At 46.5% G+C, this 18,625-nt stretch overlaps 1 protein-coding gene across 1 annotated transcript; it reads left to right on the top strand.

The window, feature by feature from the left end:
- The first annotated feature begins 1,798 nt into the window (after nt 1-1,798).
- On the top strand, nt 1,799-13,405 carry ism2b (isthmin 2b). Its single transcript, XM_076048416.1, has 6 exons — nt 1,799-2,605; nt 6,422-6,673; nt 7,466-7,784; nt 10,284-10,421; nt 10,529-10,597; nt 10,941-13,405. Exons 1-6 carry the CDS (start codon nt 2,495-2,497, stop codon nt 11,456-11,458), a joined length of 1,407 nt encoding a protein of 468 aa, XP_075904531.1. The 5' UTR covers nt 1,799-2,494; the 3' UTR covers nt 11,459-13,405.
- The last annotated feature ends 5,220 nt before the right edge of the window (nt 13,406-18,625 follow it).

Below are 18,625 nucleotides of genomic sequence, written 5' to 3'. Positions count from 1 at the left end.
GAAAACAAAATTGTAATTGCAAACAGCAACGCGACTGTTTGTCTCGGCCACGGTTTCGGAGAGGTCCTGAAAGCGTCTTGTTATAATTTACTCTTCCTTTTTTTTTCCTTTTTTTTTTCCTTACCCATTGAAATACCTGCAGTCCTGCCATGCTTATCAGCTGGCTTTGTCCACCTTTGGACTTTCAATTTTGGCTTCAGATTAAAAACAAGAAACACTCAGCCGTCTCTCTTTAAAGCCGTGCTGTGCTGTTAGTTCGACCTCAGCGGTGGAAACATGCGCTGATTGAAATCACTTGCATTGTGTCAGGCTCTGGAAAAGGGTTTATGTCTTCTCACAGCATGCACACACGCACGCACGCACACAGAGGCTGGAGAGTGGCAACTCGGAGGCTCATGACAAACATGTTTGTAAGCCTTCCTCGCTGATAAGTCACCGGCATTCCGCGGCGTTCCGCGCGGCCAGTCACTCACTGCTAATACCAAAGTGGTATTTTTTTTTTTGTTGAGACACGGGATGGGATAACATAATTACGTGTTTCCACAGTTTAGAAAACAAGTCCAAGGAAAAATTAGATGCAGCCGCAAAAATGCGAGAGGACAAGTGGATTTCAGGTTCCGCGTTGTGCAAAAGCCATTACACTGGCTGCTCTCTGACGGTGGTGTCGTGTCTCTGTCGAGCCGGCAGACTGGCCAGGAAATGAGAGCAGTCTGCCTTTTCACTCATTCTGGTTGTACGTTCCAGAAAGGATCCCTTTGTGACATCACAGAGGGCACTGGTACCTCTCTCGGGTTTGTGACGACACTACTAGCCACGTGTGTCTTTGTTTCCCTCTATGAATGTCAAAGGTACAACGGAGCTTCAGTTTTTGCAGGAAGCTGTAAACAGAGGGCTAAATGGAGTATTTTCTTTAAAGTGCTTCTCATGCGCAGTGGGGAGTAGAAATCTAAAAGTTAGCACGATACTGGACTGTTAATGAATGACTCAATACAACAGACGGATCGCAACTGTGACAATGAGCTCTTTGTGATGTCACCAAGGGCATTTAGACCTCTTGTTAGATGTTGGCTCCGCCCTCTGAGACCACCTGGTTCACGCCCCTCCTCCCCTCTCCAAACACGTGTAAGGCCCGTCAAGGCATCGGTTCTAGCAGGAAGCTAAACGCTTTTGGCAGGAGGCTGTAAACAGAGGGCTAAATATGCTGCGGGTTTTTTTTTTTTTTTTTTTTTCCCTACCGCCAATTCATCACGCCAGGCCATGTCAGCTGGCATGCAGGGATGAACAAATGAAAAAAAGAAGACAAGATCTGAACACAGCCGTGACACGGGGACCTTTAAGGTTCGACCAAAAGTATTTGATCAGAGGCCTCGTGCTGCCCTGCATGTGCAACAACTCACTGGCTGCAGGTCCTCCTGTGTGTGTGTGTGTGTGTGTGTAAACCAAACCTTGTACCTTATCAAGAACCTGAGAGGCCCAGCATACCCCCTCCACACAGCTGTGAGCAATAAGCCCCCCCCAACGACTCCCTCCTCATCACCTCCTCTTCCTCCTCCTGTCTGAATGCGTGTGTTAAAAAGAAAAGGGGGTGGGGGGCGAGTTTACCGACAGCGCTTGGCTGCCTTGGCGGCCGTTGCGCGCACGAACGCGCCACACACGCGTACACACGCACTCACTTGCGCACGCACGCACGCACATCATCCTCGTGGAGCCGGTGGATGAGCCGCTGGATAATGGATTAACACATCCGACAGACACCGAGAGAGGAGGAGGGAGAGGGGGAGGAGGAAGAAGAGGAGGAGGAGGAGGAGGAGGAGGGTGAGGAAAACGCACGGCGCGCTATGAACTCCAGATGTCAATGTATTGGAAGAAAAGCACCCACCCACCCACCACGGAGTGACTCACACTTTTTAAGTAGTTGAATAAGCCGAGCGCCGGTGCGGACGGGGGGATTCTGCGTGGGTAACTTTTTTTTTTTCCTTTTAATTATTTATTTATTTTTTTCCTTTCCTTTCCTTTTTTTTCTGTGCGACTCCCTTTGCTGGTACTTAAAGCTCCTCGGACCGGCGGCACTGGATGGACGAGAGGGAAGGAAAGGCTTGACGCGCCAGTCCGACACGCGGGGGGTTTGACAGTCGCAGCAGCAAAGAAGGAGAAAAAAAAAGAGAGAGGCGCTCGTGCCAGATATGGTAGTGCGCGGGACGCCTCGGGACGCTGGTTGCGCATCTTCGTAACGCGCGGCACTCCGAGAACAAGCGGGGTTGAAAGACAAAAAAAAAAAAAGAAGAAGAAGAAAGAAAGAAAGAAAGAAACCCTTCCGCCTCAAGTATCCCGAGAACCGGACACCGTTGGTTTACTCACAGAAAACTTAAGAATTCAAGGAGATTTTTCTTCTTCTTCTTCTTCTTCTTCTTCTTCTTCTTCTTCTTCTTCTTCTTCTTCCTTCAAACGCATCCAGAGACATTTCCACACCCGCTTTTAGAGGAAGGTCGAGAAGATGCGACAGGAGTTGGCGTGGAGATTTCAGATGCTGCTGCTGCTCTGGTCGACACTCGGGGTTAGTTTGGGCACGGGGTTTCCGACCAGACACAAGAACTCCGGCCACAAGGTGAGCGTTATTTACATCCACGTTGAGTGTTGTGTTGTTGTTTTGTTTTTTTTATGTTTGTTTGTTTTTGTTTTTTTTTTAATTGAAAATGTAAAAGTTTGTTTGAAGTTGCAGGTTTGCAAAACGTTGGCCAGCCAAGTTGCTTTCTGCACCGTCCACTTTTTTTTTACTTTTTTTTTTACTAAGTTTGACTGTTTGCTTGCGTTTGAGCTGCAGAAAACGCAACTGCGATGGAAACTTCCAAGGCTTGCATGGGAAATATGTGACATGCAGAGACAATTTACTTCATTCTTGTCAGCTTTTAAACATTAACAATTAGTAGAACTGCCCAGAGGGGAATTAGTCAGTGCCATACCAAATGTGATCACATTGACGTTTTCCAGCAGACATGAATTACAGAGTTAAGAACCCTAAGAATCCAGAGAGCAACAAAGGGTTCTCTAAAAATGAGTGGAATGTTCCTTTATCAAGGTGGCTTGTGGCTAAAAGTCTTGGTGTGACGGTTTTTGCATGTTTTTGCACTAATTTGTTTAATTCCTGCAGGAAATTCAAAACACTGTCGATCGTAACGTGGTCGAACTTTATTGTTTCTGATGTAGAAGAGTTCCACTGTCCAGGCAAATTGTGCGCTTGCATTTTTCTTTTGCGCTCTTCTCCCCATGTATAGTAGGGTTTGCCATCGTAGTCATTTCCACCACACACACACACACACACACACACACACACGCACGCATGCCGTGCAGTGTGTACACGGCAATGTTTGTGTTGTCCACTCACATATTTGGATATGAAAGTCTGTTTGTGTTCGTTAGTGTCAGGGGGGTTTCGGGTGTTTTGTTATTGTTTTTTGTTGATTTTCTCGTCTTTGAAGTCACCTTCTTGTGTGGCCTCCCCCACGGGTGCCCTATTGGGAATCTTTTCTCTCTCATCATCTTCATCAGCACCATCATTATCACCGTCGCCCGTCTCGCATCCAAGCGAAAACGCGGCGGGGGGAAACTGAGGGAGTGGGTGGCGGGAGGAGGGAGAAGGGGACGGCGGGGTGGGGTTGGAGGGGAGGGGGCTTTAGCTGCAGCATCCAGTTTGTTGGAGACCGGATGGATGAGTCGTTGATTGAGCCGTGTAGATCAGTACTAACTTATCGATACTTCCGATACCAAACACATTGATACTGGTAATAATACATCCTAAACCTTTTTGTTTAAATCACGGTGGAAAATTTCGCGGAACTGTAGGCTAGTCCGACTACTTGTTTCTCCACCTGTCCTCTGTACAACCGAAATGCACCGACACCTCACATTGGCATGATTATGAAAGTTCCGTTTTCACTTTCAAAGAAGAGTATTTGGTATTGTATCAGTATCGGCCCTAGATACTTCTTGGTATCAGGACGGAAAGAGTGTCCAGGGAGTCACACATCCACACATCGCTGGTCTCCAAGTTTCGTATGGCGAGGGGAGATGAAAGGAGGAAGAGCAGGAGGAGAGGGAGGAGGAGGAGGAGGAGGAGGAGGAGGAAAGGCTGAGTAAAGCTGGTGCCAAGTAACGAGATGCTTATGTAACCAGAATAAGGCGAGCGCTCGGCATCTCTCACAGCAGCGGAGCCCCCGGGTCAAGTGTCACACATTTGATTGTTTACACTGGCTCTTTTTTCGTGCTAATGTGGAATTTCCTGTTTTGTTTTGTTTTGTTTTTTCATCATCTCCTCCCTGTAGTTTCACGGTGCAAGGAGAGATGGCGAGGACAAAGAGAGAAAGGGGTGGGGGGTGGGGTAGATTTGTGTCATGTTGGCCTCTTTTCCAAATATTGGGTCCTGTTTTGGCCCCGACTGCTTTGTGCGCCCACCCGTCCCGGGTCCGCAGAGGCATGCATTTGTTGTTCCGTTTTCATAAAGACAGCGATCAAAGAGCGCCTCATAGTTTATTGTTCTTCTGTAATGGTTCGGAAACAGCCAAGTGCAGCGGCCTTTGATATGTGCGGCCACATAAATCACGCTCCCTGCCTTATCCAACCCGCCCCCTTTCAACCTCACCGGATCCCATACGTCCCCCTCGCGCCCCCAACCGCCCGGATCCTCCTCCTCCTCCTCTTGCTAACCTGAAAGTGTGTCACCACCGGTTGTAGCGGCGGCATTCACTCCTCCCTCGCCTCACTGCATCCGCGATCGTCTTCCTGCGCGCCATCAGCCGTCGGAGGGCCTTTGATCGGGAGAGAGACCTCACGACAGCGCAGGATCAGAGGGAGCGGGGTGGGAGGAAAAGGAATTGGAGGCGGAGTCGGAGAAGGGTGATATACAGGGTGAGGGAATACAGGATCCAGATGTGTATAACAAGGGCGAGATGAGGAGGGTGTGAAAGTATGTGGCCTCTGTCTTGACTCCGGTCAATGGGGAGTGCATAGCCGCGAGCATGTGTGTGTGTGTTTGTGTGTGTGTGTGTGTGTGTGTGTGTGTGTGTGTGTGTAAAAAAAGCTCCTCTGTGTTGAGATAATATTGTTGCCACTGATCAGATTTGGTAGTATGGGCCAACAGTAAGTCCATGGTAGAGTGGAGCTTTAGGACTTGTTTTGGTCCAGTGCTGATGCCAAATAATGGCAACAAAGCTAGCAAACCGGACACCTATGGAGAAAATCTTGAGCTGCCCTTAGTGATTTTTTTTTCCTGTCAATAAGATTACTGTGCCACCTCATCCATGGACTCCTCAGTATTATAATCATTCTCATCCACCCACAAATCCCAAGACAGCGTGCAAAGCCGTCAACAGCGACATTAAAAGTTTTCACCACCCGTTCAGAACTACCTGAGGAGGGCGGGGGCAGTTTCTCTCCATGCTTGTTGGGATCAACTTCAAAACAGGCCCTAATGCGTTTACATGCTTGTATCTGACCGACCACATAACGTCTTTATGGGACAATCACAGGCGGTCAGTGAGAAAGCACATTCTGTTAGAGAGGCCATGGCTATAAATCACAGAGCATTGGGCCATTAATTCTGCCGTTTCCTCTCCTCCTTAGGCCTTCAAACTGCAATCGAGCAGACCACAAACTGACTCAGGTCAAATCCCCAGGCTCACTCAAACTGGCATGGGGACATTTATCTTTTTCTGAATGATTTGAGTCAGGGGCTGAGAGCCAGAGTGAATAGAAAATGTTTTGAGTTAGACAGAAGACATATGCTCTCTGGGGGGTGGGGGCTTGGGAAAATTTCTGGGTCTGCATTTTAGCCAAAAGGCCTCTATATCTACAATTCCACACCATTTATCTCGAAGATTAACTTTTCCTCCTGTAGTACTCAGGAATTGTAAAATCTAAAAGGTCAAAATGGAGCGGCGTCCCAAGTGGCGGCAGCACAGACGTGCTCGCACCAGCCCAGGGGTCCCACGCCTCCCAGGCCCTCTCATTAAAGCTAAAAGAGGATCTCTCTCTCTGGCACAGGCCCCTCTTTGTCTAAGGCCTGGATGCCATGACTGTTGTGGGAATAAAGGCAACAATGAAATGGAATGAACCAAGGCTGGTTGGTCACTTGGCCAGTCAGTTGGATGCCTCTGGGCCTTTTTTGGGATTTGCTGACCAAGCTACAATCTGGAAGATACTTTACAAGTTTCCTTCTTAGTGGAGTCCAATAAGATTTTGGAATAGGCAAAAATTAAGCTTGAAACAAAGCCTAATTTCCCCCACTTTATCGTCCGCGTAGAGTGCACAGGTCTATGCTCTAAAGCAATTTCTGTCAAGTGGTTTTCCTTGAAACATTCCTAAAAAAAAAAAAAAAGTCCTTCCAGTTCAGATTAGGTCTTAATCTTGTGTGTTGTATCGCTCGCAGGTTAATGGCCACCTGATTCACAGCGATGGGGCTCAGTTCATCCCAGAGGTTTTGGAGCAGCAGAACCAGGTGCAGAGTCTCCTACCTGAGCCCCACACTCACCAACGAAGATGGTCCCATAACCAGCACAGATCAGTCGGTGTGCTCCCGCAGCCTGAGCCCGAAGAGGAGACTAAACCCTTCATCCTCGATCTCAAGAATTTCCCAGACCTGGCCAAAGCTGACATGAACTCCCAGAACCCTAATATACAGGTGAGTTTGGGGCCAATCGTGCACGTTAAACTACTTGTATTCTACAGCAAATAAAGCCATAAATAACGTAAACTAAAACCATTTATCCAATGGAAATGTTGGCATTTTGTCACTTGTGTGAATTATCTGCTTTGAAGCAGACTGCAAAAGTTAAACCTGTTGCTTTCTCTAAAGTTTCTACTGGCTTTGCCCAAAACATTTTTAACTTATCTAATGGCGCTTTTCCTCCCATTTATGGTCAGCGCAATCAGGGTGCGGTTAGAGGGACATGGTGATGTCAGCTGTAATGATGACTTTATGTAGCATGTATACCAGACATACCGTACAAAAAGACTTCTCTAAGCATGTGGTTGACAAAAGGTAGAATTTCTGAGGGTCACGTGCCTTTCGCAACTGTGAAATTCATTTTGCAGCCGTTAAAGTTCAAATAGATTTTCTTTTTGGAGACATTTTCCCGTTGCCTGGTCTTCGCATCAGCTGGAGCTGGAAGTAGTGTTGCATCAAGGATGAGTCATTTCCAGGCAGCAGGAGGTAGTTATCCATAATAAATGCTCGTATTGTCTCCCTGAGAGGATTGCTTGTTTCGGCTGAACGCCCATGCTCACGTCTGGCTGGCTGACTTCGATTTGTCCGTTGAGGGACTTTTTGGCAGATTTGAGGTAGTGGAGAAAAGCAAATATTCACTAACGCAGTAGCACCTCAAAAAGAGTTTGTTTGCTGTCCAGGAACTTGACGATTGCACCCAAAGTGGATGGTTTACTTCTGGTCAGCTGACTCTGGTTTCCCGCACAGGTAACCATCGAGGTGGTTGACGACCCGCAAATGGAGGTCGAGATGGACCTGGCCAAGGAGAAAGAGTGGCTACCTCCCTCCTCCCCATCATCCACCGTGGACTGGATCGGAGGCAAGAAATTGTTTTGGCCCCTTTTCTGGAGTTACACAGATTCCAGCGAGGACAGCAACAACCGCTCAGGCGTGGAGGAAGTTGGCGAGGAGGAAGAGGAAGATTATTCCCTAGATTACGGCAGTGAGGAGCCCTTACCCAGCGGAGTGGGAGGAGACTGGGATACGCATTGGAACGAAGGCTGGGATCCAGTGCAGAGCTACTATGGTAAGCTTTGCCAAGTGGCACGTCCTCTTTCCGCTCTCCTTCTCTTCGATATGACTATTTAAGATTTTGGGGGTATTTGCAAATTTTACCCAGGGAAGAGACTTGAACTCACTGATGATTTTACCATATTAAAGGCCATGGTTTATGGTTGAGACCCCAGTAACTTAACACGTATTAAAATAATGCAGGAACTACTGTATATAAACCCTTGTGTCATTGTATTGGAATTTTGCGCTTTGTTTGAAATCTTGGAGCTGAAGCTCTGACATAGATGAGGGGAGTTTCTCCAGAGACAGACATCTGACAATACCATAAAAAAGACAATTGGCAGCTGCTGCAAGCTGCGCTTCGGGCTATGGCAGCGAGCATACACTGACAGGGGTTTTGCAGTAACATCTAAAGCTATGTTGGCAACTCATCTCAACAGCCAGATGACTTTGTGACAACTGCCTTTGCCCCGATTTGAGTCTGCTGGAAGCAAACACCAGCTTCACAGAAGAGGAGGTTGTAAATTATCCGCAAGCATATGAAGAGAAGATAATCCTATTTGAAGCTAGCGTCACAAACAACCACACCAAATATAGCAGTAAAGGCTCGCTTCTTCGTCCGCACAAACCACACTTTTGTGCGTGCGGCTACCAATTCCGTTGGTTGAAAATGTGCTGAGAAACCAGAGCTTGTGTAGCCTTTGCAAAACAACAGTTGACGGTCACGAACATTGTAAAAAGAAAATAAAAAACAAAGGGCATGGAAAGAAAATGATGCAGCTGTAACCTGCAGATGCTAGTACCAATACATTTCTTTGCTGTGACGCGTTTGTTCATAAAACGAAAGCTACTCACAAAAGGAAAAGGTTACGCCTCTGCATTTCGTGACCATGTGTTTTTATAACCACATCATATGTGGTTAGAAAAATGTAAATTTACCTGCTCTAACTTTGGGAAGGAATGTGAGAAGCCCGCAATTCCAGAAGAGGAGGCAGAAGAACAAGCAGGACAATGAGATGCAGACAACCGACTGGGCCAGGAAGGCTGGATGATTACTGTCTTTTACAGACACAGAGCTGGATAATGCCAGCGTGCGAGGCAGCATGAGCAATCGACCATCAGGACATTGCGGGTTATGGGCGCTTTGAAGTCGACACTGGCCGTGTTGGTCGCGGAGGCCCGCTTTTTGAAGATGGGTCCGATGCGCTCGCTAATGGCAGCGTGAGGCCGGCACTGTTCCCCAGGACAAAACAGCCCTCTGCTTGTGGACAATTAGAGGGCAGATTGGGAACACAGAATGACAGGGACCATTTGGCCGGCGCTTTTCATCCTTCCTCGGGACCACTGGGCCCCCAATCCTACCCCACCCCACCGCCATCCCCAGACCCTGGCGGCCCTCACTGCCCACTGCGGCTCAGCCTTTTGAGTCAGTTCAAGTATTTCAGGGGGGCTTTCGGGGCTCTGCAAAACTTTTACAGCTCCCTGCCTCCCTCTTCATTCCGCTTTCCTGCGGTGGGAACAAAAGAAAAACGAGAAGTTGCATCTCAGCTCGCACTTGCCACTTAATCAGTTGTTTAAAAGAAACAAATAGCGATAATGAGGGGAACTAAAAAGAGAAAGGTGTGCAGTGAAGGAGAGAAAGGAAAAGAAGTCTGACTGGCCGAGCATTGGGCCGTCAGTGTGTGTGAGTCCTGCTGTAGATCAGAGTGCAGTCAATGGCTCACCGCAGGCTTAGCAAAGCATTCAATTTCCAGAGAAAAATTCTGCAGACGCCAACGTGCCTATGATTGATATGGTTGTTTTTCAAAGGTTTTTCGAAGGATGTCGTCGTGCAAGCCGCCGCCATTACGGTGCCATTTCATAACGCAACACCAGGTGTCTCGAGAAAAACAGACCGGACTCTCTGACCCGACTCGGAGCCACTCGTTGCGCCCATACACAGTTTTTGGCTGTTTAACCATTGTGAATGTATGAAACCCAACAAAGGGCAACAATGCCTATTAAGTGGTCACATCTAAAGACTCGCGGAACATAAATCAAGGACGTCTGCCCAAGCTTCTTCTGTAATTAAGACTCTCCTGAGACCTCATTCGCGTATGGCCACATGGGGAGTTGGCAGTGCCCACAGAGTCAAATTGGGTGCTCTCTACACCCAAGCTGGTATTTCTGCACCCACCTCGCCTTTAATCAAGAGCGACTTGTTTTCAATGTTATTAACACCACAAGGAAACATGGTGCGGAGGCGGACAGCCGCAGCACAGCTTCCCTCTCTCTAATTTTACTGAAGCCTCTTTAAAAAAGAATATGGGTTTGCATGGGAGGTTAGCCCCGCTGAAGATTGTCTTTTATTTTGATGGGGCCAGAAACATGGAAAAGTCATTCTGGATTAGACCTTTTAAAGAGCCAGCGTTAACTGCTGGTGTAATGTGTTTTTCCTCCCTAAATGATATGTCGGCCAGGCAAGGCTCTAATCCTGACAAAATCTGAGGACATTTTGCTGTCTTCTCCGCAGAGAAGGAGACAGATGAGTGGACGCCATGGACGCCCTGTTCGGTGACGTGCGGACAAGGAGAGAGGAAGAGGACTAAGTCGTGTGGCTACTCCTGCACGCTGACGGAGGCTTCTAAGTGTGACCTGGATCCTTGTCCCGGTAAGCTTTGTTTACATCCAGAGCACCCAGAATTTCCGAAATAGTCCGTGGTTTCGGTTGTATTTTCAAATCTATTTTGTGCTTATGAAACATTTTATTCCACTCAGGCGACGTCAATACAGTGGTGGAGCCTTTCCCATTCGAGATGGAGAATGGCACAGAGCCGTTTGGAACAGGTGAGTGTTTCTGAAAGGTGCTTCCTGAAACCAGAAGGGCTGTGGACCTATCATGTGGTGCACACATCTCAAGACAAGTGGAGCTGTTCCAAACTGTGCACAGCAATTTTGCAATTGCCAGCGGCAGCAGTCTTTTTTCACTACCGTTACTTCTCTGAGCTGGAAGTACGTTAACTGGTTAGCCAACATAAATATTGCCAAGTGTTTCATATAGAAGCAGGTGATTTGGGGGCACAGTTTGAGTACAGTTTTTGTCATTGCGTGGCTGTAGCACTACTTGTGTTGTTCTACCGTGGCCTGTGAAACAAATCTCAACACTCAGTCTCTGTCCTTTCTTCAAAAGATGTGGACAGCTGCGAGAAGTGGCTCAACTGCAAGAGTGAGTTCCTCCAGAAGTACCTCCATCAGGTCTTGACCGAGCTGCCCAGCTGCCCTTGCACCTATCCCTCGGAGGTGGCTTACACAGTGGTCAGTGTCTACGACGAGACCCACGGGCGCCAGTTCCGCTGGCGCGACGCCAGCAGCCCCAAGGAACGCCTGGACATTTACAAGCCCTCCGCGCGCAACTGCATCCGTTCGACACTTTCCAGCGACTCATCCACCCTGGCAGCACAGCACTGCTGCTACAGCGACCGCGGGCAGCTGATCACTAGAGGCAAAGGCGCGGGCACGCCTAACCTGATCAGCACCGAGTTCTCCCCTGAGCTCCACTTCAAAGTGGACGTGCTGCCCTGGATCCTGTGCAAAGGGGACTGGAGTCGCTTCCATGCGGTGCGGCCGCCCAACAACGGACAGGACTGCCCAGAAAACCCCCACGAGGATGTGTTCATGAATGAACTGGAGGAGGCCAGAGAGTATTGAGGGACCGCAGCCAAATGCATCGCTTCGCTTCAGAAAAATGCCTGACAGTAACATCTAAACCGCGCACCATGCGTTAAGGTGCGCTGACTCATAGGGAATGCACATTTTGTTGAACGGAAGTTTAGGAATGTCAGTGAAGGTGTGGCTGTCTCAGGTTAGCGTCTGACTCATTGTCCTGTCATCAGGCTCCACTGAACTGGACTTGCTCTCAAAATTTGCAGTGTTCTCCCGTTGCTTGTACAACCCGTTCCACATCTGGCATGACATCAAGCTCTCTTGCTTCGTATTCCATTTACTCTGCTGGATGTGTGTAAGTGCAATGTCCACCTGCTGGCTTTTGTGTTTTTGTGTTTTCTTTTGATGGTTTCCTCAAGTTCTTGCAATCAACAATAGCAGAGCAAGCATCCTGACGGAAGCTAACATACCGCCGGCTTCTTATTAAGGAAAACCCAAGCAAAGAAGGAGTCCAATAGGTTATTATCCCAACAATGCTGCTACAGTTTTTTTTTTAAATCAGGTTTTGCATCAGTAAACAGGAGAATTAAAACAGCAGGATGTCTGTAAACCTAACAGATATACACAATTAGTCAATTGTGGTGTCAATTTAGAGGTATTGGTAATCTTGACCAGCAGGATAAGCTGACTGCAAACCTCATCACATCATAGTAAGAATTCTGATAGTAGCCCTTCATAATACAGGAACAGCATGTCTGATTTCAAATATTTTGTCGCACAGATTGATTTGTCTCTTCCGATTTTCCATAGCTAGGAAGATATTATTTCTATGATCTGGGTGCCAAAGAGGTACAAATCTGTCTGCTGTAGGTGCCTGTATAAATCCGCCATCTCTGTGGTGCAAATGTAGGCGAATACAATGAAGTTGTACAGTTATTAGACGTGTCTCTTCAACGTTCTCAGGGGGACTGATTTACCGTAATAAAACGGGTTTGTTATTTTTTTTTAATTTGTTTAATTATTTTTTTTTTCCAACCTCGGATGCGGCACACTTATCGGAACCAGTGGAAGACACGTTGGGGGTTGGGATTACTGGGAAGGTAATGGTTTGTGTAATCCAGATTGGAAGTGATGAACAGATAATGCTTTCAGAAACCAATTATGTCTCTTACATTTAGAGCAATGACACTGCTGTCATCTTCGGGTTTAACTGCACGAGCGGGACTGGGTAGACAAGACAATCCTGGCTAGAAGTCCATTACCAGACTGCATAGAAATAGTCAAAATGAAAACCAACAGAAATGTTACTTCTTTAAAAGTGGTTGTAATATGAAAAAAGAAAACAACATTATGAGGATTTCCTTTACCATCTATTTGACCTCTCTCGGTTTGTACTTCAAACCTCTTTCAGGAAATCTGCTTCTTCCAGTTTGAAATTCTAATTTGAAGGCACTTTATTTCAGGTGTGTACGCATACACACACACACACACACACACACTCACAGAAACACACACGCACACACAGACCTGTCCCGTGTTTTCCATTGGTGAACGATGGTGTTGTCGCAAAGGGACGCCAGAAATGCTACATTGTTGCTATAAGAGTGCATCAGCGTCAAGACTTCCGTCGAGGAAAGCATGATCTTTTTGTGATTTCTGAATCTAGTATTACATATATGGTATTGTACAGTATTTATTTGTCTGTTCTCTCGCTGTCTATTCTCTGTTCTGTTTTTTTTTTTGTTTGCTGAAGCTTTGGAATATCTCTCTGTACTCAACACGGTGCACTAGTCGAACTGAGAACTGAAGGCACCCGTGTCGTCAAAAGGGAACCCACGCGTCCTCGTGAACCTCGTTCTCACTTCATACGGCAAGCATTCGAAAAAATGTGTTCTGTTTTGACTTTTTACCTGCAGTGCTCTAAGAATATGTTGTTGCAATTATGCTTAAAAAAAAAGAAGAAAAAAATATATATAAAGAACTTGCATTCATCATCTGTGTCATTCCTCGTCCTCCTCATGAATATTGGGATGGAGCGCGGTGGAGCCGAGTGTAACGGGGCAAAAAAAAAAAAATCCTCAAAAGACAACAGGCTGGTTATGCTCTTCAGTGAGAGGCTTCACGTAGCACTTGCATACCTTTTACCCTGCAACAAGACAGCTACAGTGTAGCAAGCATGAAATACTTCTGAGTGTGCCAACACACCACTTTCTCATTTGCAGCAGCAGAGCTAAGTAAGACCGTATGCCACACGTTATAGACTGGGCTCTCCAAGTGTAAGGTAGTTCTCGCATGGCCACCAAGTTTAGAGCATACCCTGGGAACTGGCTGAACAGCCAGCCTCACTGCGCCCACGACCATGTATCCTTACATCTTTAGACTTCAATGTCCACTCACCCCAGTTTCGTATCTTGTTTGTTTAATCTGTGCAAAGTCCTGCGAGTGAAAACAGTGCTGCATTGTACGCTTTCAATGCGTATGCTCAATGGTTCTCTGTTTTTAAGGTCAGGTTCATTAAAGTCGCATGCACAGACTTCTATCAATTTCTGCATATACTTTTATGTGCCAACTTGGCTGCAAAAAAAAATGTAAAATAGAAAAACAATTTCACAAAAACATAGTATTTAAAAAAGCGATCTCATACATGACTTTTGGTCTGGAAGCAAAAAAAACAAAAGAAAATATGTTTTTTGTCGCTTTTATGGTCAAATACAAGTGAAGATAGCAGAGAAAGGTAAAAGGTTAATAGGCGAGTGCTGTGTTGTCCTTGCAACGCTAGTGGAGGGGCGGAGCCAAGTCGCTCCATTGACACTATTGGACGGTCGCAAAGACAACTAAACCAAATCCAGCTGATCTCTGCCTGGACTGGAATCAATTCGATATTCCACAAGTTCCACCTTTTTTTAATGCTGCACATGCTGGAACATTTCCTCGATCTGCTCTCAGGCCAGGGCTAGTTTCTTTCTGGAAACTAGCCAGGACTTACAAGGATTCACAAATGGTCTTCTCAAATCATTCTGACAAACAACCACACAAACTCCACCTCAGGCCTATCGATGCACTTATTAACAGCCATCTGCTATCGCTGTCGTCTGTCTTTGTTCCTCCCATCATCTTGTGCGTAGCTACGCTCTCGCCACAGGATTAAATATCATTGAGATTAAAGGTTCAAAGGTCAGGGCAATGCAAATCCAAAGGCTTAGGCAATCCAAGTGCTCCTCTTAGATACCGGTACTCTAATTCCGGTAGGTCACAGTGTCTATCCCCTGCTATTGCTCCCATTGACCCAAGGGAAATGGTTAGGTTATGCATACAGTCGACCGTTAGGTCAAAAGTAGGACAAGTCTCTTCCTGTCCGTGTGGCGGGAACGGACAAGAAAGACACTCGGTAAACCCTGCGTGGTCCTCCAGCGTGGTCCTAAGTCAACTGGAGATGAGCGGCGCGTTGAAGGGAGCCAGACACATGTTGACCACATTGCGGCAAAAAAAAAGAAAAGAAAAAAAAAACGACCGACACATCAGCCAGGGGGAGAAAGAAAACATGAAAGAGAAGAAAAGCCTCCCAAAACTCTGCTGCTCGGAGATGTTCTCTGAAATAATCACAGTTCCAGGACTGGATGCAAACTTAAAAAAAAAGAAAAAAGTTGTCATGTTTGTCCCGTAACTGGGAGAATTTCAAGTTGTCCCAAATGGTCATATAACATGAGTCACACTACTCACAAATGCTGTACAAAGACCCCAGTTGCCGTTCAAAGTTCAGCGTGATGTGATTCATTCCCTGAAGTTTTAGCACCAGTGGCCCAGGCCTGGTGCCAGCGCTCGTTCCCCATCTGTTTACCTTTGCTGGCTGGCGGGAACATGAGAGTTCCTCTGGGTGTTGTGCGGCTGGCCGACCGGCGCACAGCGTTGCCCTTCAGGTCTCCTGCTGCTGCTGCCGCCCCCCACCACCACCGCCTCCTACACCCGTCTGCAGACCCCTTTGTGCCCAGGGTGGCTCCATGCAAACAAACATACGCTGGGCCAAAGGCTCACAAGGGCTCATTGAAGTCCAAGGGAGGAAATATGTATCTGTATAAGCACCAAACATACTGGCTGGATATCATAGGCCTGCACAAACACACTGACAAATGTGCTTAAGGTACCTTCAAAACCCAGAAGAATTCCAGCAGATCTTAGGATCCTACGGATTATCTGCAGTCGGATTTATCCCGTTTCTCGAGCAGCCTCCCCACACAGAGAAGCCTTGTTCCAAGTTCATCGTGGCTAATCTCAAAACGGACCCACCATTATTAGGAGGCAGAGATGGCAAAAGGGGCGGGACTAAGGCAGTCTCTGCAGACCGCCTGTCCTCAGCTTCACGTGCCGCAGATAGTTCAGCTGTGGGCAACTGGAAAACCATGTCATATTGATTTAAGAGCTTTTCTGTCACTTTTTCTAAAAAAATGCCTGACCAAAATGGAGCAGCAATTAGTTCCCCTTCCACCCAAAGCACAACATCAAAAAACTCTCCAGATAACAGCACACTGCTAAAACGTTTGTACTTTAGTGACCTGCTAAAAGTGAGGCTTTGCTGGACATTCCACAGGTTTGTTTCATGTTTGCAAGAAAAGTAAAAAAAAGTTTAGTAATGTGAAAAAACAATCATTAATCATATATTCTTTCACCATGACAGTATAACAATATTGAGGCAGCACATCCTTTGCTGGCCATCATTCCTAACGCATCTTGTCTCACTCCCAGACCACAGACAAAAATCGTTCCTTGTGATAACACAGAGCGGCCACATCCTCAGAGGAGAGCAAATAACTGGCATTCCCCAGACGAGAGCAGACTACAAATATTGTTTATCCGTGTCCGCTGGGAGTTTTAATTTTCTCCCACTCTGCTTCGTCTGTTGATAATACAATCAAAAGAGCAGCCAGCACAATGCGTTCGGACATGACAGCAGCCTGGCAGATCTGAGCTACAAGAGTCGGCAGCCTGCCAGGCATAACAACATCAAACAGCCCCTGGCCTGCAGTGTTTACACAGAGCCAGGACCCTGGACCTGAAAATACCCCTTTGAGATAAGAATGCAGACAAGCTCCGAGGGTATTGCCTCCAAATATGCGCAGGTATGAAGAGGCCGCGGTCGTGGGTGGATAGCACTGTCACGGGAAGCTGTGCATCAGGTTAGATGGTTTTGTTTTTTTGGTTTTTTTTAGGTTGCCTTAGATCAAAATGTTAAAAGGTTAAAGGTACTGAATTAATCACATGATTCAACAAAATGTTTCTGAGACTCTGCATTGCAATTATCTACTTGAAGGGCCCAAACTCTCACATAGGCAGAAGAGTGCATATAAATGCAGAAATTTGACATAGAGCAACTCCTACTGGTCATTATACGTAATTGCAAAGGCCTTACCCGGGAATCTTGGCTGTGTGTACTTTTTTCAACCCACTTTCATGACATTTTCATTGAAAAGGTTATAGGAATAGGTTTGTCAGTTTACAAAGGAACCACGACAGAGCAGACCACCAGTGACACATTTAAAACAGAGAATGTGGGTCATAATAACAATAACAACAACAACAAAAATACCCCAGAAATAATTAACTGGATGACGGGCATAGTGGCTTACTACTGAGCGTTAATGGCTGGCACCTGGTGTGAGAGGCTGAGTCAGGTTCAAAAACAGGTGGGTGGGGATTGCTGTTATTTCTCTCCTAATCCTTTCCCAGTGTTTTTCCAGTTTGGCATCTCGTCACACCCATAGTTTTCATTTAGTGACCTGATTCTGAAACTATGATCTTGCCACACCAAAAGCAAGAAACTACGAAGCCTCCCCTGAAGGTGAGACAATCACGAGAGAGTCAAATTCAAGTTCAGTATTTAAAGGAATTTGTGTGACTTCTGTTTCACTTCAGCACATTTTCAACTCAGAGGCGGTGAAGTGTAAATCTGCGTTGCACATTCCGTGGCATTTCGATGGGCTGAAAACCATTAACACTTGCATTTATTGTGTAAACATAACTGCATCGAGTGCGTACATCCCTGGCCACGGCCTCCGATGTGGATGTGTGATTAGCGTGATCACGGCTTCCAGCTAATTTGGCGTGCATGAAATTCCGGTGAAGGCATTTAAAAATAGCAATCACCTAGAAGACTGAACTCGCATCCGAAAAGCCACAATCACTCGGATGAGTCTGTTCAATACCTCTGGCGTCACTCCCCACTGCAAGCAGAGCAGTACAGAATGTGTAGGAAGCAACGCATGTATGTAAGAACGGGTCAGGCATCGAAAAAAGCGTGTTTCTAAATTAAGTTATTTTGCGTGCCTTTGCATTCTCGCCGTCACATCTTCTGGCCCCCTTTTCAAAAACACAACAGACTTGCACGAGCAAACACGAGCGCACTTGGTTCACAATGTCCCTCTGCGTCACTTGGCCCTTCAACTTCTGTTTGCGCGTCTTTATGAGGCCTACGCCGAGATTCCGTGTCGACTCAGACAATTACCCAGCTTCCCCAGCGGAGATGGGTGCAATTGCATCAGCGGGATGTAGGTAGGAATCGCTGACGTGGCTTCTCATGTGTGAAGTACATCTACCTACGTAGCTTCACGCCCTTTTGACGATGCTGGGGACTATTTTCGGTCACGGAGGAATTCCCTCGCTCTGCGTGGTGAAAAAGTTGAGGCCGACTCTACGGCTTAACCCATGCTTTGCTGTGTATCAAAGTTTGCAGGGGGCAAACGCCTAAGTCCTAACTTTCTTTAGTTGTTGACTTTATTGTTGTAGGATCTGCATAATATTATGGCCAAGGGAATAACTGAGAGTAACATGAGTGTAGTGTAATGAAATGTTAGGTGTGAACCTGTGAAAAAGGGGAGAAAAAAGATGAAAGAAGAAAATTCCTAGTGATGCTTTGTGTGTGTGTGAGAGAGAGAGAGGGAGAGAGGTAAGGTCAAATAACAGAAATCTATCTATCTATCTGTCTGCGCACAAAAAAAATCCTGACTCATACGACGTACATCCCAGTAAAAAAAAATTTAACAACAACCATAACACAGACAGTGACAATTTTCAAACCACACATAATCACATAATGTCGAGTATTCACTCCGCGTGGCAGAATAACGACTGCGAATTGATTTCTTTTATGGCATATCTGTTACGCTTAGTTACGTGAGGTACAACTATTTAACTGTCAGAAAAAACACTTTCTAATTGAGG

This window comes from Nelusetta ayraudi, unplaced genomic scaffold (genome assembly GCF_046127955.1).
Source record: "Nelusetta ayraudi isolate G7.1 ecotype Tasmania unplaced genomic scaffold, CSIRO-AGI_Nayr_v1 ptg000100l, whole genome shotgun sequence".
Lineage (NCBI taxonomy): Eukaryota > Metazoa > Chordata > Actinopteri > Tetraodontiformes > Monacanthidae > Nelusetta > Nelusetta ayraudi.
Note: the sequence above shows the minus strand (reverse complement) of the source record. Positions and strands in the feature narration are given on the sequence as shown.

Coding starts and splice junctions, on each gene's coding strand:
- ism2b (XM_076048416.1), top strand. CDS start 2,495: ATGCGACAGGAGTTGGCGTGGAGATTTCAGATGCTGCTGCTGCTCTGG. Junction 2,606..6,421: donor ACAAGAACTCCGGCCACAAG/GTGAGCGTTATT, acceptor TATCGCTCGCAG/GTTAATGGCCACCTGATTCA. Junction 6,674..7,465: donor CCCAGAACCCTAATATACAG/GTGAGTTTGGGG, acceptor TTTCCCGCACAG/GTAACCATCGAGGTGGTTGA.